The sequence below is a fragment of the Etheostoma cragini genome, chromosome 24 (genome assembly GCF_013103735.1).
Source record: "Etheostoma cragini isolate CJK2018 chromosome 24, CSU_Ecrag_1.0, whole genome shotgun sequence".
Taxonomy (NCBI): domain Eukaryota; kingdom Metazoa; phylum Chordata; class Actinopteri; order Perciformes; family Percidae; genus Etheostoma; species Etheostoma cragini.
In genome coordinates this window covers 10485952-10501028 of record NC_048430.1, presented here as the reverse complement: position 1 = coordinate 10501028, position 15077 = coordinate 10485952, and the positions used below count along the sequence as shown (strand labels likewise).

Sequence of the window (15077 nt, the reverse complement as noted above, 5' to 3'; positions counted from 1 at the left end):
GTTAATTTACAGGGGTGTCAAAATGCAGCGGCTGTGCAAAAAGGAAACAAGATGAGTGAGGACATACAATTCTCAAAGACGCCATTCACCATGTCTCACTTCACCGTCAACAGAGATGTTCAGTTTAATGTGAATGAGAGCAGCCGCTAGCCCGCTAGCTCAATACAACGCTTTAGCTAATGTGTCAATTCCTGCAGTGTCCACTAGCTAGCGTTAGCATGGCAGCACCCCATAACAGCACAACTCATATAACATACGGCTACTACCACAGCCCATAACGGGGGGGGGGGAGATAGTGTGGTGTTGAGTAATAGACAAATAGTTGCATTAAACAGTTACAGAGTTTGCGTTGCTATGGACGCAGGATTCCAACCATAAAGACAGAACAGACCATTTTCTTTAGCAGAAGTAGTACAATTGTATTTAAATCCATAAACTCCTTTTTAAATCATTATTATGTGTAAAATAATTGATTTATTTGGTAAGTAGCCATGTAATAAGCGGGATAATGTAGAGCGAGGCGATTGTTATAGCAAATACAAGTCCTGATCACGGTTGTATTTACTACCACAACCTCCTCGCTCTATATCATCCCTTACAGATCTGTATGAAGTTGTAGTCAAGAGCAGGGCCCAACAAAGGAAAGCCAACTCCTCAGACAAAACTCAGCAGTCTACATACATATAAAAAAAAAGGGACAATCCTTTGAGGCCAGCAACGTTATGCACTTGTTAGCTTAGCCTGGAACAACCAAGAATGTTCAAGCCATGCTGGAACGGTGCAAGTCTTTTTCCACAGCAAAATAACTGTTTTACCTCGAGGAAGTGTTGGACGTGGGTTTGTTGGCACAAACCACAAAAGAGTCTGTTGTGCCACCCTCCCCCTTAGCACAGTCAGACCTCTGGTACTTGAAGACTATAACAACAGACACAGTAACACATACTTGTTATTTTGCACTTTTGCAATGCAAGCTGTGATGCACACTGGGCTTTAGACTTTGGGTCTTGTTAAAAATAAAACAGGCTTTTGTCTTGTTTGTCTTATTCCCACTTGTCACAATGAACAACCTCCCCTCTCCTCTCATCTGTGCTGGAGACATGGTGCGTTTCATTAGCTCCAGGTGCAGTGTCTAAACCGTGTGTGATAGTGAGTTTACAGGCCAGATAAATTTCTCTATATCTGAGAAGTGGCATTGTCTCCAACTAATAAAAATTAGATAATGAGAAACAACTGAATTTGAAATGAAGGAGCATGTCCTTGAGAGGACACCAACACACAAACACATATTGGAAGTGGTTAGTTAGGGGAGAGGGGCCGTTATGCTTAATCACTTCCAGAGTTTTGACGACACTCTAATTAGTTGAGTATAGCGTGTGGTGTGTGTGTGCGTGCATTTTTCTTTGGGGTTCTACCAGATTTAGAAACATTCCCAGTGAGTGAGTGAGAGAGAGAGGGAGAGAGAGCCTAAGTGGTGAGTGCAGAAAGATGTGGAGATAAAACAGAGTACTTATAAAGATGTCAAAATTATAGTCTCAAGTCTTATTGAGGAGTCTTATTTTCTCAAGTCATTTGTCTCTTTTTCCATTCACTGCACTCTCTTGCTGTTTGTCTCTCTCTCACACTTTCTCTAACACTCTCCCTCTCACTCTACATTCTTTCCTCTCTCTCCCTCTCTCTGTATCTAGGTCACTGCTGAGTCCAGCCAGTTAGGAGCTTTTTCTAAACTGTTGAAACCTCGATGGAAAACAAGATCCGGTTTGAGACAGAGAGAGACACACACACACACACACACACACACACATACACACACACACACAAAATTTGGCCAAAAGTTTGTGACTGGACCAGCTTTATGAGCTTGTTGGACATCTCCTTTTTAAACGTTGGGCATTAATATGGATAAGGACCCCCTTTTGTAGCTTGGGCAGCCCCCACTCTTCTGGGAAGGCTTTCCAAAAGATTTTGGTGTATGCCAAAAAAGCATTTGCAAGATCAAGCACTGATGTAGGACTAGAAGGCCTGGCTCAAAATCTGTGTTCTAATCCCAAAGGTGTTCAATGTGGTTGATGTCAGGAGTCTGTGCAGGCCAATCGAGTTCCTCCACAACCAGGTTTTTACAGACCTTGCTTTCCTAGGCCAAACCCTGAAAAACAGACCCAGACCATTATCCTTCCTCCACCAACCTTTACAGTAGGCGCTATGCATTCAGGTAGTCAACGGGCTCCTGGCATTCACCAAACTCTGTCCAACAGACTACCAGATAGAGAAGCCTTATTCATCACTCCAAAAGACATCTTTTCACTGCTCCAGAGTCGATTTGCTGAATAATTTATATCTGTCCAGCTAACACTTGGCATTGGCATGGTTATAATGTGAGGTTTGAAAACAGCTGCTCAGCCATGCAAACTCATTTCATGAAGCTCCCAACGCAGCTCTGTTAGTTTGCATGGTCTACCACTTCGGTAGGATCATATGATAGTGTTGCATTTAAAGTCACTGAGCTCTTAACGACTAACACTAAATGTTTGTCTATGAAGATTTCATGGCAACTTACTGAATGTAATGCACTTGTTAGCAATGAGTGTGGGTAAATGCCTGAACTCAATTAGTATGGGTTGTCTACTGGCTTTTGGCCATATAGTGCTCATTGTCATGGCATAACCAACCCTGGGGAAACTTTATTACTGTCATTACGTCTAGGATTATAACAGCTTGGTCTAACTCTTGCAATTGAAAATGATTTATGCTAACCACCAAAGCCGCCTGGCATCCCAGCCCACTCCACTTCACTCATCATCTCATGCAGCTTCAAACAGCATTCAATTGACATTGTCAGTTGAAAGTTCATTTGTTTGACATTCAAAACGAGGACGTAACAGTCATAGAAACTCTGTGGAAACTTCACGACAAGTCAGAAAAACAATGCTCTTCAGCACTCTCTCACTGAACTGATCCACCGCAACATGTGTCCTCCAGTCTGCTTCGCTTCTGCTTTTGCAGACTCTGATTATGATGTAGGTAGGCCACATCCACCCCACCCCAGCAACCAAAAGAAACTACTGGATTATGATGTGACAACATAAATACTAAGAGACAAACACAATTATAGACTTTACCAGAAACCACCTTTACTCAAACAACTCTGCGCTGGGATTTTATCAAGCAGCAATCACAGTGGCAGTGTTGTGAAACCAATGAAGCTGGGCCTTTACTGGCCCCTATGTTAATCATTGTTCCAAGAGTCTGCTGAAGTATTCAGACACAACTCTCACTCCAGTTATATTAGGATAATAAAGCTAATAGCAATGGCCCCAGCCTCCTATATTCCTGAAGCACCTTTCACAAGCGACAATGAGGTACATGTGACGGTCTTAAGACTTCTCCAACTCTCCAAAGTCATGTAATAATAATAATAATACATTTTATTTAAAGCACCTTTCATGACACCCAAGGGCACTTCACAAACAAAATAGGACATAAAAGTTCTAGTCTGAACTTCAAGTTCTCATGATAGAGCAGTGCGAGACCCTCTCTCCTCCTAGGTGAGTGGGGTTCACAGATGTAAATAAATCCAAATTCAATCCAGCTTTCAGTTGGTTTCACTGACCGTGCATATCCGAACTGGGCAGACAGGCAAGCACAGTATGGTCAGTGCAGAGATGAGGGAATATTTTGCGGTCCTTCCAAACCATGTAGATTTTCTGGGGATAGCATACTCTAGGTGTCGGAGAATGTCGCGTTGACACAGAAGCTCCGCAGAAGGTGCACAGCTCCCCCATAGCCGGTAAAGTTCACTTATTAAGTATTTCCTCATCCTCCAGCAGGTGTAGCCTATGCATGAAGTATTTGTGAGTAAGTAGTCCTACAGGCCTGGGCTGTTGGCTTGGGCTACTGCGGTTAACTTAACTTGCATCCTCCGCTCACCATGGCATCCTCCAGTCATCGGGCATCATGTCAGACTCCAACCCCGTATGAAAACAAAATACGGTAGAGAGATGATAAAATGCGTTGCTGTATAGAACTATAACTATTAAACTTGAACTAAGTATGAACGTCAAGTAAAATTATCGACGTTTTCGTGAGAAAAAGTAAAAATACTGAAAATAATCAAGCCAGACGGAGTGGCGTCAATCTTGCCAGCGTTACACTTTTTAGGCAACCTTATGTAGATTGGATGGGCAAACTCACATGTTTCCTTCTAGTCAACTTGCAAGAGTAAATAGCTGGTCCACTGATGCACAATCAGTACTGAATCTACATTGCTACAGCCCCCTCTAATAAACTTTCCCAGGAAGGCTGGGTAGTATGAAACTTGCCAAGTGGTACACATTTTCCTGTCCATTTTTAAAAATGGGAATTGAAATCCACCTCTGTCAGTCCACAGACACTGTTACCATCTTTCACATGACATTTAAAAGGTGTGTCAAGACTTGCAAAGGGCTTGTCAGTCGCAGTTCTCAAAGTGTTTCTTTCACTGCCTGACCATTTTACCAGTCAGAGGCTGCAGTTAAAAACATCCATCCATCCATCCATCTTCAACCACTTATTTATATGAGGTTGGGTCGCGGGGCAGCAGCTCCAGCTGGGAACACCAAACTTCCCCTTTTCCATGCCACATTAACCAACTCTTATGGAGGAGATCCCAAGGCACTCCCAGGCCAGTTTGGAAATCAACACATTCTCACCCCCATCGCTTAATTTAGAGTTAAAGACGTTAAAAGATCTAAACGCACTTGGTCTGGACTATTATTGTCACTTTAGATGCAGTTAGGTTTAGGGAAAGATTGTGGGTGGGTTTATAAAAGGTGTGGTTATGTGACACAAGGACAAGAACGGGGCAGTTGGGTTAAGGAAAGAAGGAAAGTGAAATTTGGGTTTAGGAAACGAGGAACGGGGCAGTTGGGTTTAGGAAACAAGGAACGTGACAGTTTGGTTTAGGAAACAAGGAATGCGATAGTTGGGTTTAGGAAAAAATTAACATAACAATTGGGTTTAGAAAAAGAAAGTTGTGACAGTTGGGTTTAGGAAACAAGGAACGCAACAGTTGGGTTTAGGAAACGAGAAACATGACAGTTGGGTTTAGAAATGAAAATTGAGACAGTTGGGTTTAGGAAAAAAATGTGGGTGGGGTTATAAAAGGACACAAACCCCGGTCTCTAGTGACAAAAGTCCTTTGTTGTTCTAGGCCACCCCCCAGCTGGACATGCCAGGAACACCTCCCTAGGGAGGCGCCCAGGGGGGTATCCTTACCAGATCCCAGAACCACCTCAGCTGGCTCCTTTCAAAGGAGCAGTAGCTCTACTCCTAGTTCCTCATGGATGTTAAAACATATTTAAGCATAGACAGAGATACATTTGGGAGTGCTTGATTTACAGTGATTGCTACACTTTTTTTCAGTACGTGCATTCACCAATGGGGCTACTCCAGGAATTTATATATTCATAAGCACATCTGGATGATATGGGGAAATATATGAGGAGGGAGCCCTGGAGATTGATGGAGTCTGAACTGCCAGGCTGTGGAGAAAGAGTGTTATGTCCTGATGAGAACAATAATAAATTAGACAGAATAATATTTAAATATGGGTCTTATAATGTTTAAGCATGCAATGTAAGATTGCTGTTAATATTACAGTGTTTAACACCGTAGTTAATGGTAGGGTTTTGTCATACACTGTATTTTATCGTCTTCTAGCAGAAGTGTTCAAGACAACTTCTATATCTAAGAATGTATAGGGGTCATACATTTTTATTTGTTGTATTTAACATACACACACACACACAAACACACACACACATTTATAAAAGCCTATAGCTTACATAAGCAGGCTATTTTCGTGTAACACTCTACAAATGTTTGTATGAAAAAAACTATAGCAATATATAGGCTAACGTATAGTATATAGATTATTTAATATTATACCGTTTTAATGTTTGAGTGTTTTCCATAATAAATGTAATATATTATTTCACCCACCTGCTGTTTAGCAGAACGTTCATTTCTATGATCCAACCGGCCCGATCCCTAACAGTAGATTAACAACAGGGCTGCGGAAATTGTTGCTCTCCTTTTTTCCTCCCTCTCTCTCTCTCTCTCTCTCTCTCTCTCTCTCTCTGTCTCCTACTTTTGCCCTGTGACGTCCCTTTGTTTACATGCCACAGGTGAAAAGACTTCCGCAGAGGATACATCGATGTGTCTTCGATTATATCTCCTCCGAGGAGCCTCCTTGATCCTCACTACTCAATGTGCATTTTAGGAAATAGGACAAACTTGAGAGAGGTACTAACTTGGGAAATGAGGCCCCAGAGCAGCCCAGGGCTATTATTTGAGTCTCCTGTTATACTCCCTGTACACAAATGACTGGGTAGCCACTTCCGAATCCAACACCATCATCAAGTTACGACACAGCTGTGTTGGGCCTGATCACAAACAACACTAAAAAGGCCTACCTGAAAGAAGCAGCAGACCAGACCCGCTGGAGTCTCCACAAAGGCCCTACAAAGAGACTTAGGCAGTGCCCTACCCTGCCTAAACGATATGTTCACCAAGCAGGGCACGAATAAGGCTAAAAGATTCATTCAAAACAACCACCACTCCCTGTTGAGGTTGCCAAGAAGGTACCAGATACAGCACTGAGAGGCTCAGGAGTAGCTTCTACCCTCAGGCCACCATGATCCTAAATGAGGACACCGCCTCCAAGTTCATAAAACTTGGTGGAAGGGTGTAGCATGTTATTTGTCACAAGTTATTTGTCATTTTTGTTGCGAGATAGGGCGTTTGTGCTGCGTCCATGTGGTGTTGGAACAATTGGTAAAATTAGTTCCCAACTGGGATGATTCAAAATGCATTAACATGTGAGATAGGGCAAGCCTTGGTAGAGGTCTGCGCTCTTCAAGTGCACTTCTAGATATTACTGTTTTTAATGCAGAAATTGCAGGAAATTACATAATTAGGGATACGTTTAACTGGAATGGTATTTTATAGGATTTAAGGTGACAAATACATTGATTGAGTTATTGATCAATTGGTTGATTGTTGTCACTGTGGGCTTTAGGTTCTTACAATACTTTTACAAAAACTGTAAATTATGGTCACTTTTACCCAACATTATTATTGCTTTTTCCAACATTTTTGTCACTTTTTTAATGTTGTGGGTGTTTTTTTTAAGTTTTTGGTGTTTTTTCCAACGTTTTTTGATATTTAAAATGTGCATTAAAAAAAATAAAAAAAAACAGGTCAAATTTGACCCAATGACAAAATGAGGGTTAAGGCAGAGGAAACTATTCTGGTACCTCAGAAGTAGAGTCGATGTTTAATACAGTTAAATATTGCTTGGCAAATGAAAATAATCAAAGCTGGCAACCTATTCCAGCGTTAATGGAAATGTTCTTCTTGTTCAAAAGTTCCCCAGGATTGCGTCAGGTTTTTCGGTTTTACTTTCTAATCAGTTGGAAAATGAAGAAATAGCAGTTAAATGAGCGTTTTAAGCATGGGAGTGAAAATTTTAGATTTTTGATTTCCAGTAAAATGGGTGTGATTTTATGCATTTAAAGCCAGTTAAAAAGTAAAATGGTGTACTGTAAATATTGCACTCACACATCCGCGTGTGTACAGAACTTACCTGTAGGTCTGATTTCATCAGTGAGGCTCCTGCTTCTACCAGATAATGACAGATAGTCCTGTGGCACAGAGATGCAGCTAGATGAAGAACCGTCTCCCCACTGGTGATCCAGAGTACAGAGACAGACAGAGAGAGAGAGAGAAAGAGAGAGCAAGCATGAGATAACAGCCACCCTTATCATCTTCTGAGAGTCAAACACCAATGGTAATCAGGCACCCCATGGCTTTTGTTTGGCTTTTCATATTTATTCTTTTTCACATTTGATACGCTTGTTAGGATGCCCAGCACATATAGACAGACCAAAGCCCAGTGAAACAACTTCAAAGCTGGTGCTACACTCACAGAACAAAGTTGTGTCACCCATGGTGTGACCATCTTTTTTTTTTTTCTCACAGGATCATCAATAGATTATAAGAAAATCCAAAAACTTGAAAATGAAAAATCTTAAATCCCTTTATAATCTGTTGAATTCAACTTTATTTTGAATCGTTGAATGGTTTGGTTGTGATACAGACGTCCATGACTTACTGTAGTTTTTCTGTGACATCAAGCAGGTCATTTGGAGCTGGAAAACAAATAGATGAAAGGAGATTACTGCAGAGAGACAGACCAGATTTACTTCTGAGTATCAACGACGCACTACACAGTCAGTCAAAAACATGTGTCAATGTTCACAGGTTTTCTGTGAACTCAAAATATATCTTTTTTTTACAAAGTGAGTCACAGTGGCAACTGATGATAAGCGAGATGGGGAACAAATAATAATTAGTTTTAACTAAAAGAATATGCCTTATATCCCATACCTGTAACTATGTTATTAAAATGTTAATTCCTAGCTACTGTATAACAGATATATTACATTGTCTTTTCATAATTAAAATTTAACAAATATATTTTCCAAAAGTCAAGATAAAAAACTCACATCTTAAATATCACATCGGCGACATGAATGCTCATTCTGTCTCATACTGGTAGTAAGTACTGATATTTTCTTATGATTCAACCATGACCTTTTAAAACTAAATGACACTTGAACTATGTGATTTCAAATAAAACACCATGGTTTACTCTGACACCTCCCATGCAGGTCCAGAAGCCTGTATGTATTTGACCAACATTACAATTGCACATCATCTCGTTTAATAACAACATATACTGTATGCTACATTTACCATTGTCAAGGATATAGCGGACCATCTCTTTGCTTCCTGTACCGACAGCGTGGTACAGCAAACTGCAGCCCGATAGGTCCAGGAATGTGAGGTCTGCCCCCTTCAGGTGTAGCTCCTGCAGCTTTTGGTGGAAATAGGGGTTAAATAAGCATTAAAGGTCCCATGACATGGTACTCTTTGGATGCTTTTATATAGACCTTAGTTATCCCCTAAACGCATATCTGAAGTCTCTTTCCCAAAGTTCTGCCTTGCTGAAGAATTCTCTGGGTGGGCAAAGCAGAGAAAGGGGAGGTATCCGTGCCTCTTATGACATCATAAGGGGCAAGATTCCAGATCGGCCCATCTAAGCTTTTATTTTCACAAAGGCAGAGCAGGATACCCAGGGCTCGGTTTATAAGCAGGCTGGGGGAACTCATATTAATGTTAAAAAACCTCAGAAAGTGAAATTTTCATGCCATGACACCTTTAAACTGGAAAACAAGACATCATTTGTAGCAACATTTTGGCTGAATATTAAAAAAATGTGTTCACTAAATGCTACATTGGTTGAATCTCCGTCTGGGCATACAGAACAAAAATAAAAACACACCATCTGACTTATGACCTTATAAAATTGAAATGGCAAATGTGTTAACAAACAATTGTTTATATACACATTATTATGCAGTCACAGTACAACATTTGCATATATTCAGAGTTGTGCTCCACCATGCTCACTTGCTAGCCTGGCTGTCTAGTCTGTTATCTGGTGTTGAGCAGGTAGTGTAGTTGTTAATAAGTATCTGTTATAATATAAAATATCCTTTCACATTACACATTTTAATTAAATCCATTGTTAAAGCTATGGTGCGTAGTTTCTGTGTCCCTAGTCAGTTCTGTGTGACGTAATGACACAGTTGCTAGTAGCCAAGGAGGACACAGAGGATTAAAAAAAAAACATGATGGAGGTAATTATCTTTAAGGAAGACGCCAGTTTCTGAACACAGCCATATTGAAAAATACAGAGAGCTGTGTGTGGAGTATTAATTAGCTTTGTATCAACTCATTTGGCAATGGCTTGAATGTATTCATTAATATAAAAAAGTAACGCACTAAAGCTTTAACAGAACAATATTTATTGCTGCAATTTTAAAGACGCTGTCATTTTGTGGGAGCCCAAAGCCCAGCAGGCCCAACAAGCCTAAAATGTCTTCCCATGCACCTAATACATCTTACATTAGCCTTTCCATAATACATACATTTTATTGATTAAGGCAGCCATCCCCATTCTGGACATTTTGCATATTCCATCTTTTTTTGAAAAAAAGATAACGTCCAGAAGCAAACGAAACATGGATCCAAATGTACCCATATGTTAAGTGAGAGCAGACTCCATGCTTGCACTTTAACTAACACTATGTTTAATGACCCCTCTGTGAAATTATAGACTATCACTATGCAATTCGTGTAATTAATGGTAATGATATAACATTCCCTGAATATAGAAACATTGATTATGGGTTAGCAAATTAAACTGTAACTCACCTTCTTCCTGTCCTTGTTCTTCACACACTCGATCAACATTTCTAGCATATGAGAGAAAGACAGAGACTATTAGACAAGTGAAGAAAAGTTGTTTCAGAGTCGATACAAACTCCTGTGAGCATGTGGATGAAGATGTGGTTTAAGAAAATGCAAACAGCCTCACAAGTTATGTTTCCATCCACACGTTTTTATCCGAATTAAGTGACGTCGAAAAAAAAAATGCCTTGTGGAAACAGTAAAATTCAATGGTATTTCATGAATATCGACTTAAAGGAAATACGTTCGATCTCATTGGATTTTCTCTTGATCGATATACGGCTTATGCAAAAAACGCTGATGGAAAAGTCATTCGCTGAATAAATAATAAATTGCGATCAAGTTTTAAGACCTTTTATGGTTGCGAACCGCCACAAAGTGAAGAAGAAGAAGTTTTAGTTAATTTCTGCCCAGTATTTCCTCTCTGTCTGCACACATGGTGGGCGTCAGATGGAAGTGGAAGGACGAGAGACTTTCTGAATCTAATTTATCAGGAACTCGCAAAGGAAATGGCTGACAAAGGTTGGGACAAGCCGTGGGACGTCCTCCGGAGTAAATGGAAGACCCTCAAACGGCGAGACATGTCTAAAAAAAAAGAGTCTTGCAGCGGTGCCGGAGGGACAATAAAAGACAAGCTGCATCTGCATCATCATAGCAATGTGTTGATAGCATAGTTGTGTTCTTATTATAGCTTGATATGTTGCTATCAGCTGGCGCATAAGCACTATTAAAACTATTACAATACTGATCATCTGTTGGCAGACGGCCCCATTTTGTCTAGAAAAACTTTGTTCACAAAAGTTTGCTTCATTGTTGTGCGATTCAGTGCGAAAATTAATGAAACTACCTTAAATGTCTAAAATCAATTCGATATGCCAATTTGATCACAGAACAGCATGCAACATCATTTCACACAGGTTTTTATTGGCTTTAAAGCCGTTGGATGGAAACACACTTTCACCAGCTTTATTTTCACATGAGTTTTTTCACCAAACTTCAGATAATTTGTTTGACAAGTGGATGGAAACTTAGCTACAGTCTGGCTAAACAGATGTCCACATGCTAGAATAAAGCCTGACATTTAATGCCCCTCCCCTTCCGCTATCTTCCGCTATCTATATCGACAGGCCACCATTGCTGCACATGGGGCCTAGCCCCACCCAGGAGGGTTGTGATTGGTTTAAAGAAAAACAAACAAGCCATAGTGTTTTTCCCCACTACCTCAGCATATAGAAGCAGTGTAACTGGGTCATACTCCAGCTTACACAGTGCTGTAGAGGAAGGTCTGAGACAATAGAACAATGACAATAGAATAAAAAAGGTTAGGTGAAGGTGTCTAAATGATGGCTATTTCAGTTTTAATTCCATCCTCAATTCTTCCAGAGGTCCACACTAGACAATACAAGACATTCAAACGTCACATTATGGACACTCAACAATATCAACAAAACAAGATAAAGTAAGATCTCTTACATTCATACTGTACGGAAGAGGATTAGTGCCAATGTGAAAAATTTATTTTAGTTTGAAAAAAAGAATACTTGGACTTGGATCCAAACATCCACCGTGACCTCCTCCCTACGTGGATCTTTGCCCTTTTATACAGCAGAGGTCAATGTGGTGCATACAGTAATGAAAACGTGGAACACGTACACATTACAGTGCATTACGTCTTGTAGCTATGTACAGTATATGTATGAAAGGCTCATGGGGACAGCATGCAATGTTAGATGCTCAGAGCAACAACTCCAGAAGCTGTCTATAGGTTCTATAAAGAATGACAAAGTCTGTGGATGGAGGAGGCTGGGATGGATGGATGGATGGATGGATGGATGCACTTTCTACTATATTTGACTTTCACCCAGGACGCCGCGGTTTGGGTCCTGTGTGAAACCAAATGTAAGTAACTTATTTACGTTGACTACGTTAGTTGCGTAAAATGCCACCACCACCGCCTCCTGGGGTATAAGGACAATCACACATCTGTCTCTAAATTACAGGAACATCTGTCTGTCATCCGCATATCTCTCGTTGATCTGATGGATTTCAAACTTGACCGGTGTCTTGTTACGGGCACGAGTACGTGCAATGCAAAATGTGACGTTTGGATTAGAAATGTAAAATATATTGTTAAATACATATACAGGTACCGACGCTCTCCGTCTCTGCTGATTGGGAATGATTAAGATTTCTCTTGGCACAGCTACCAAAAGACTTACAACTTTCAGACACGATGTGACACGATGTGACTCAATGTTCCTCTTGTAGGTAGCTTTAGCATCCTTGATACCTGTCTTCAGGTTGGCTAAGATATATAACACACTATGACAACGCTGTAGGCTTTACAATTGCCCGTTGCTCAGCTCAATCAGAGCAAAGTTGTGTTGCTCTGAATGGTTTCATGTCTATCCAATTGCAACCAGAGGCATTGTGGTCTACGGCTGTCTAAGTGGGAAATTGAAAATGAACTGAGGTACTTGTCAATTGCTATTTGATCTGGCAATGCCAGGCTAGGAAATATACATTATGGAATTAAAATTGTATCTACAGTACCAGACAGCATTCCACGTTCACAATCCTTAAAATATACACCAACATCAAACACAGACAACATGGTATGTTAATGTCATTAATTACCGGTAAAACAAATTCTGTATGTATAGCTAAAGCCAGTCTGACATATGAGCTGAATGTTTATTAGGTTGACCTCAATACTCACTCTCCACTCCCTCTCCCTCTAAATAGCCGAGTCCTAATCCAGTTATGTTAGGCTTAGTGTGAGTGTGCGTGTGGAAGAGAGGGAAATAGGGGAGAGATACAGCGAGAGAGACAGATGGAGAGAGAGAGAGAGAGGACTTCAAAACTCTCTAAGAGCTTTTGTGGCTGCAAGACAAATAAAAAAACAACACACAAACCACAAAACCCAACACACACTTCGAATGTAGGAATTAAATGAATTTTGCCTAGGGAAGGAATTAAGTAAACCAGAGAAAATGCGAGCCAGTCTTAAGACATCAGAGTAGGAGAGTAAGACAGGAGAAGAAGAGTGGAGAGGAGGAGAGGAGAACAGAGGGGAGATTAATGAAACTATAGAGGCTATGCAAAGACCTGCCCCCCCCCCCCCTCCCCCTTTCGTTCTCCCCCAGATTTACAAATTGGGTACATCTTTCCATCTCTCTCGCGTGTACACACACATTTCTGTGTCCTATAGCAAGGTTATGAGGTTTGATTTCATTTTGGTTTTGACTTTTCAAATTCGTAGTGCGTTTGCAAGTTTCAATTTTCAGATTTAGCTTTGAGGTTGAGTTTTAGTTGTTATACAATCGCTTTTAGCGTTCCTGTTATTTTAGTTTGTTTTGTTAGCGCTAGGTATAATGTCTCAAAAGTGTGTAGTGTATTGGAGAATGGCTCGGCATTCATTGTGGAATCTTGTGTATTACCTTGTTCTTTCTCCCTCTCCTATTCTCTCTCTCTCACACACACACACACACACGCACACACACACACACACACACAACCACAGCTCCCATAGGGGTCAGACAGGTTGACTGCATCAAACTGTGAGTTCAATGGAGCAAGTGACGTGTGTGATGTGGATGAAATAAAAAAACTGGTTTCTGCATTAGAAATAGAATATGCATGTATGTTGGCCCTTTTATTAAAATTAGTATTCATGTGTACGTTTTAATCTGTTTCTTCTTAAAACAAACTATGCAAATGAAGTTTCTCTGATGGCTGTGTTGAGACTGAGAATAGGACTATGTCAAAAAACGCAACCAGCTCATTCAGCAATGATGCAGCCAACCGCTTCAGCTAAAAGAATCCAAGTCTATCATACTGTAATGCAACACCCACACGCGTAAGAGATGCAAGCGATTACCTGCTGCTCAGAAATACATGCAAGGCTGGATTAAAAACTGGCAACTGCCCTTTGTGTGTCACTTTGATTAACTGCAAAATTGCTTGGTAATGCTGTGTGTTCCACTAAAGGACAATATAAACTGACATAAACAGTAGCCTGAAAGTGACACATTTTGAATCCTCTCCAAGTTAGGTAATAATGCCCTGAGTTAAGGGTTAGGGTTAGGAATACTTTCAGAAATAACAGCCCCTGACAGCTTTTACAAGAAATCATTCCTACCACAGGCAATACAGCTTTTTACCACCTCATCACTGGGTGCTGATAAGACTCTGAGACATCATAATACTGCACTACTTGCATAATAGCTTTATCTACATATTTATCCTTACTATTCAAGCAGTTGCACATTTTTGCATTCCCAACTTGTATATGTTTAAATATTTGGCTTTGTGTTTTATCCTATTAATATGTTATGTACATGCATGTACATTGTATCCTAGTATTTCATTTATATATTCTGTGTGACTGACATTTTGCTGCTGTAACACCATAATTTCCCATTTTGTTTGGATCAATATCTATCTATCTATCCATCTATCAACTGTAATAGTTGGCGTTGTTGCAGAATGGGAGAGATTTCCATAAACACATTACTGACGGTGAGAATTGGGTTGCATTCGGGCTCACAATGCAAAAACACCAAAACTGGAATCAAACACAAACCTGCTTGCACATTAACCGCCAAGGAAATAAAAAACAAAACTGAACGGGATCATGAAGTGAAAACATGTAAGTTCCCGAAGAGAATAAAACCACAGTGAAGCTGACAAAAAAAAAAAAAAAGACAGCTCAGGCTCCCACA

The 15077-nt window shown here is 40.3% G+C and overlaps 1 protein-coding gene and 1 long non-coding RNA gene across 8 annotated transcripts in view; one reads left to right on the top strand and one right to left on the bottom strand.

Moving 5' to 3' along the window:
* Positions 1–4850, top strand: part of LOC117939568 — a 30527-nt gene extending 25677 nt beyond the window's left edge. The window contains exon 4 of the long non-coding RNA XR_004655618.1: positions 4722–4850. This is a non-coding gene — a long non-coding RNA (uncharacterized LOC117939568). The remainder of the gene's footprint in view (positions 1–4721) is intronic.
* Positions 1–15077, bottom strand: part of dgkza (diacylglycerol kinase, zeta a) — a 139695-nt gene that overhangs the window by 1803 nt on the left and 122815 nt on the right. For all 7 annotated transcript variants that reach the window (XM_034864818.1, XM_034864819.1, XM_034864817.1 and 4 more), the window contains 4 exons: positions 10318–10358; positions 8794–8914; positions 8150–8186; positions 7622–7721 (listed from right to left, as the gene is read on the bottom strand). In XM_034864818.1, coding sequence (XP_034720709.1) covers positions 7622–7721; positions 8150–8186; positions 8794–8914; positions 10318–10358 — 299 coding nt within the window. The remainder of the gene's footprint in view (positions 1–7621; positions 7722–8149; positions 8187–8793; positions 8915–10317; positions 10359–15077) is intronic.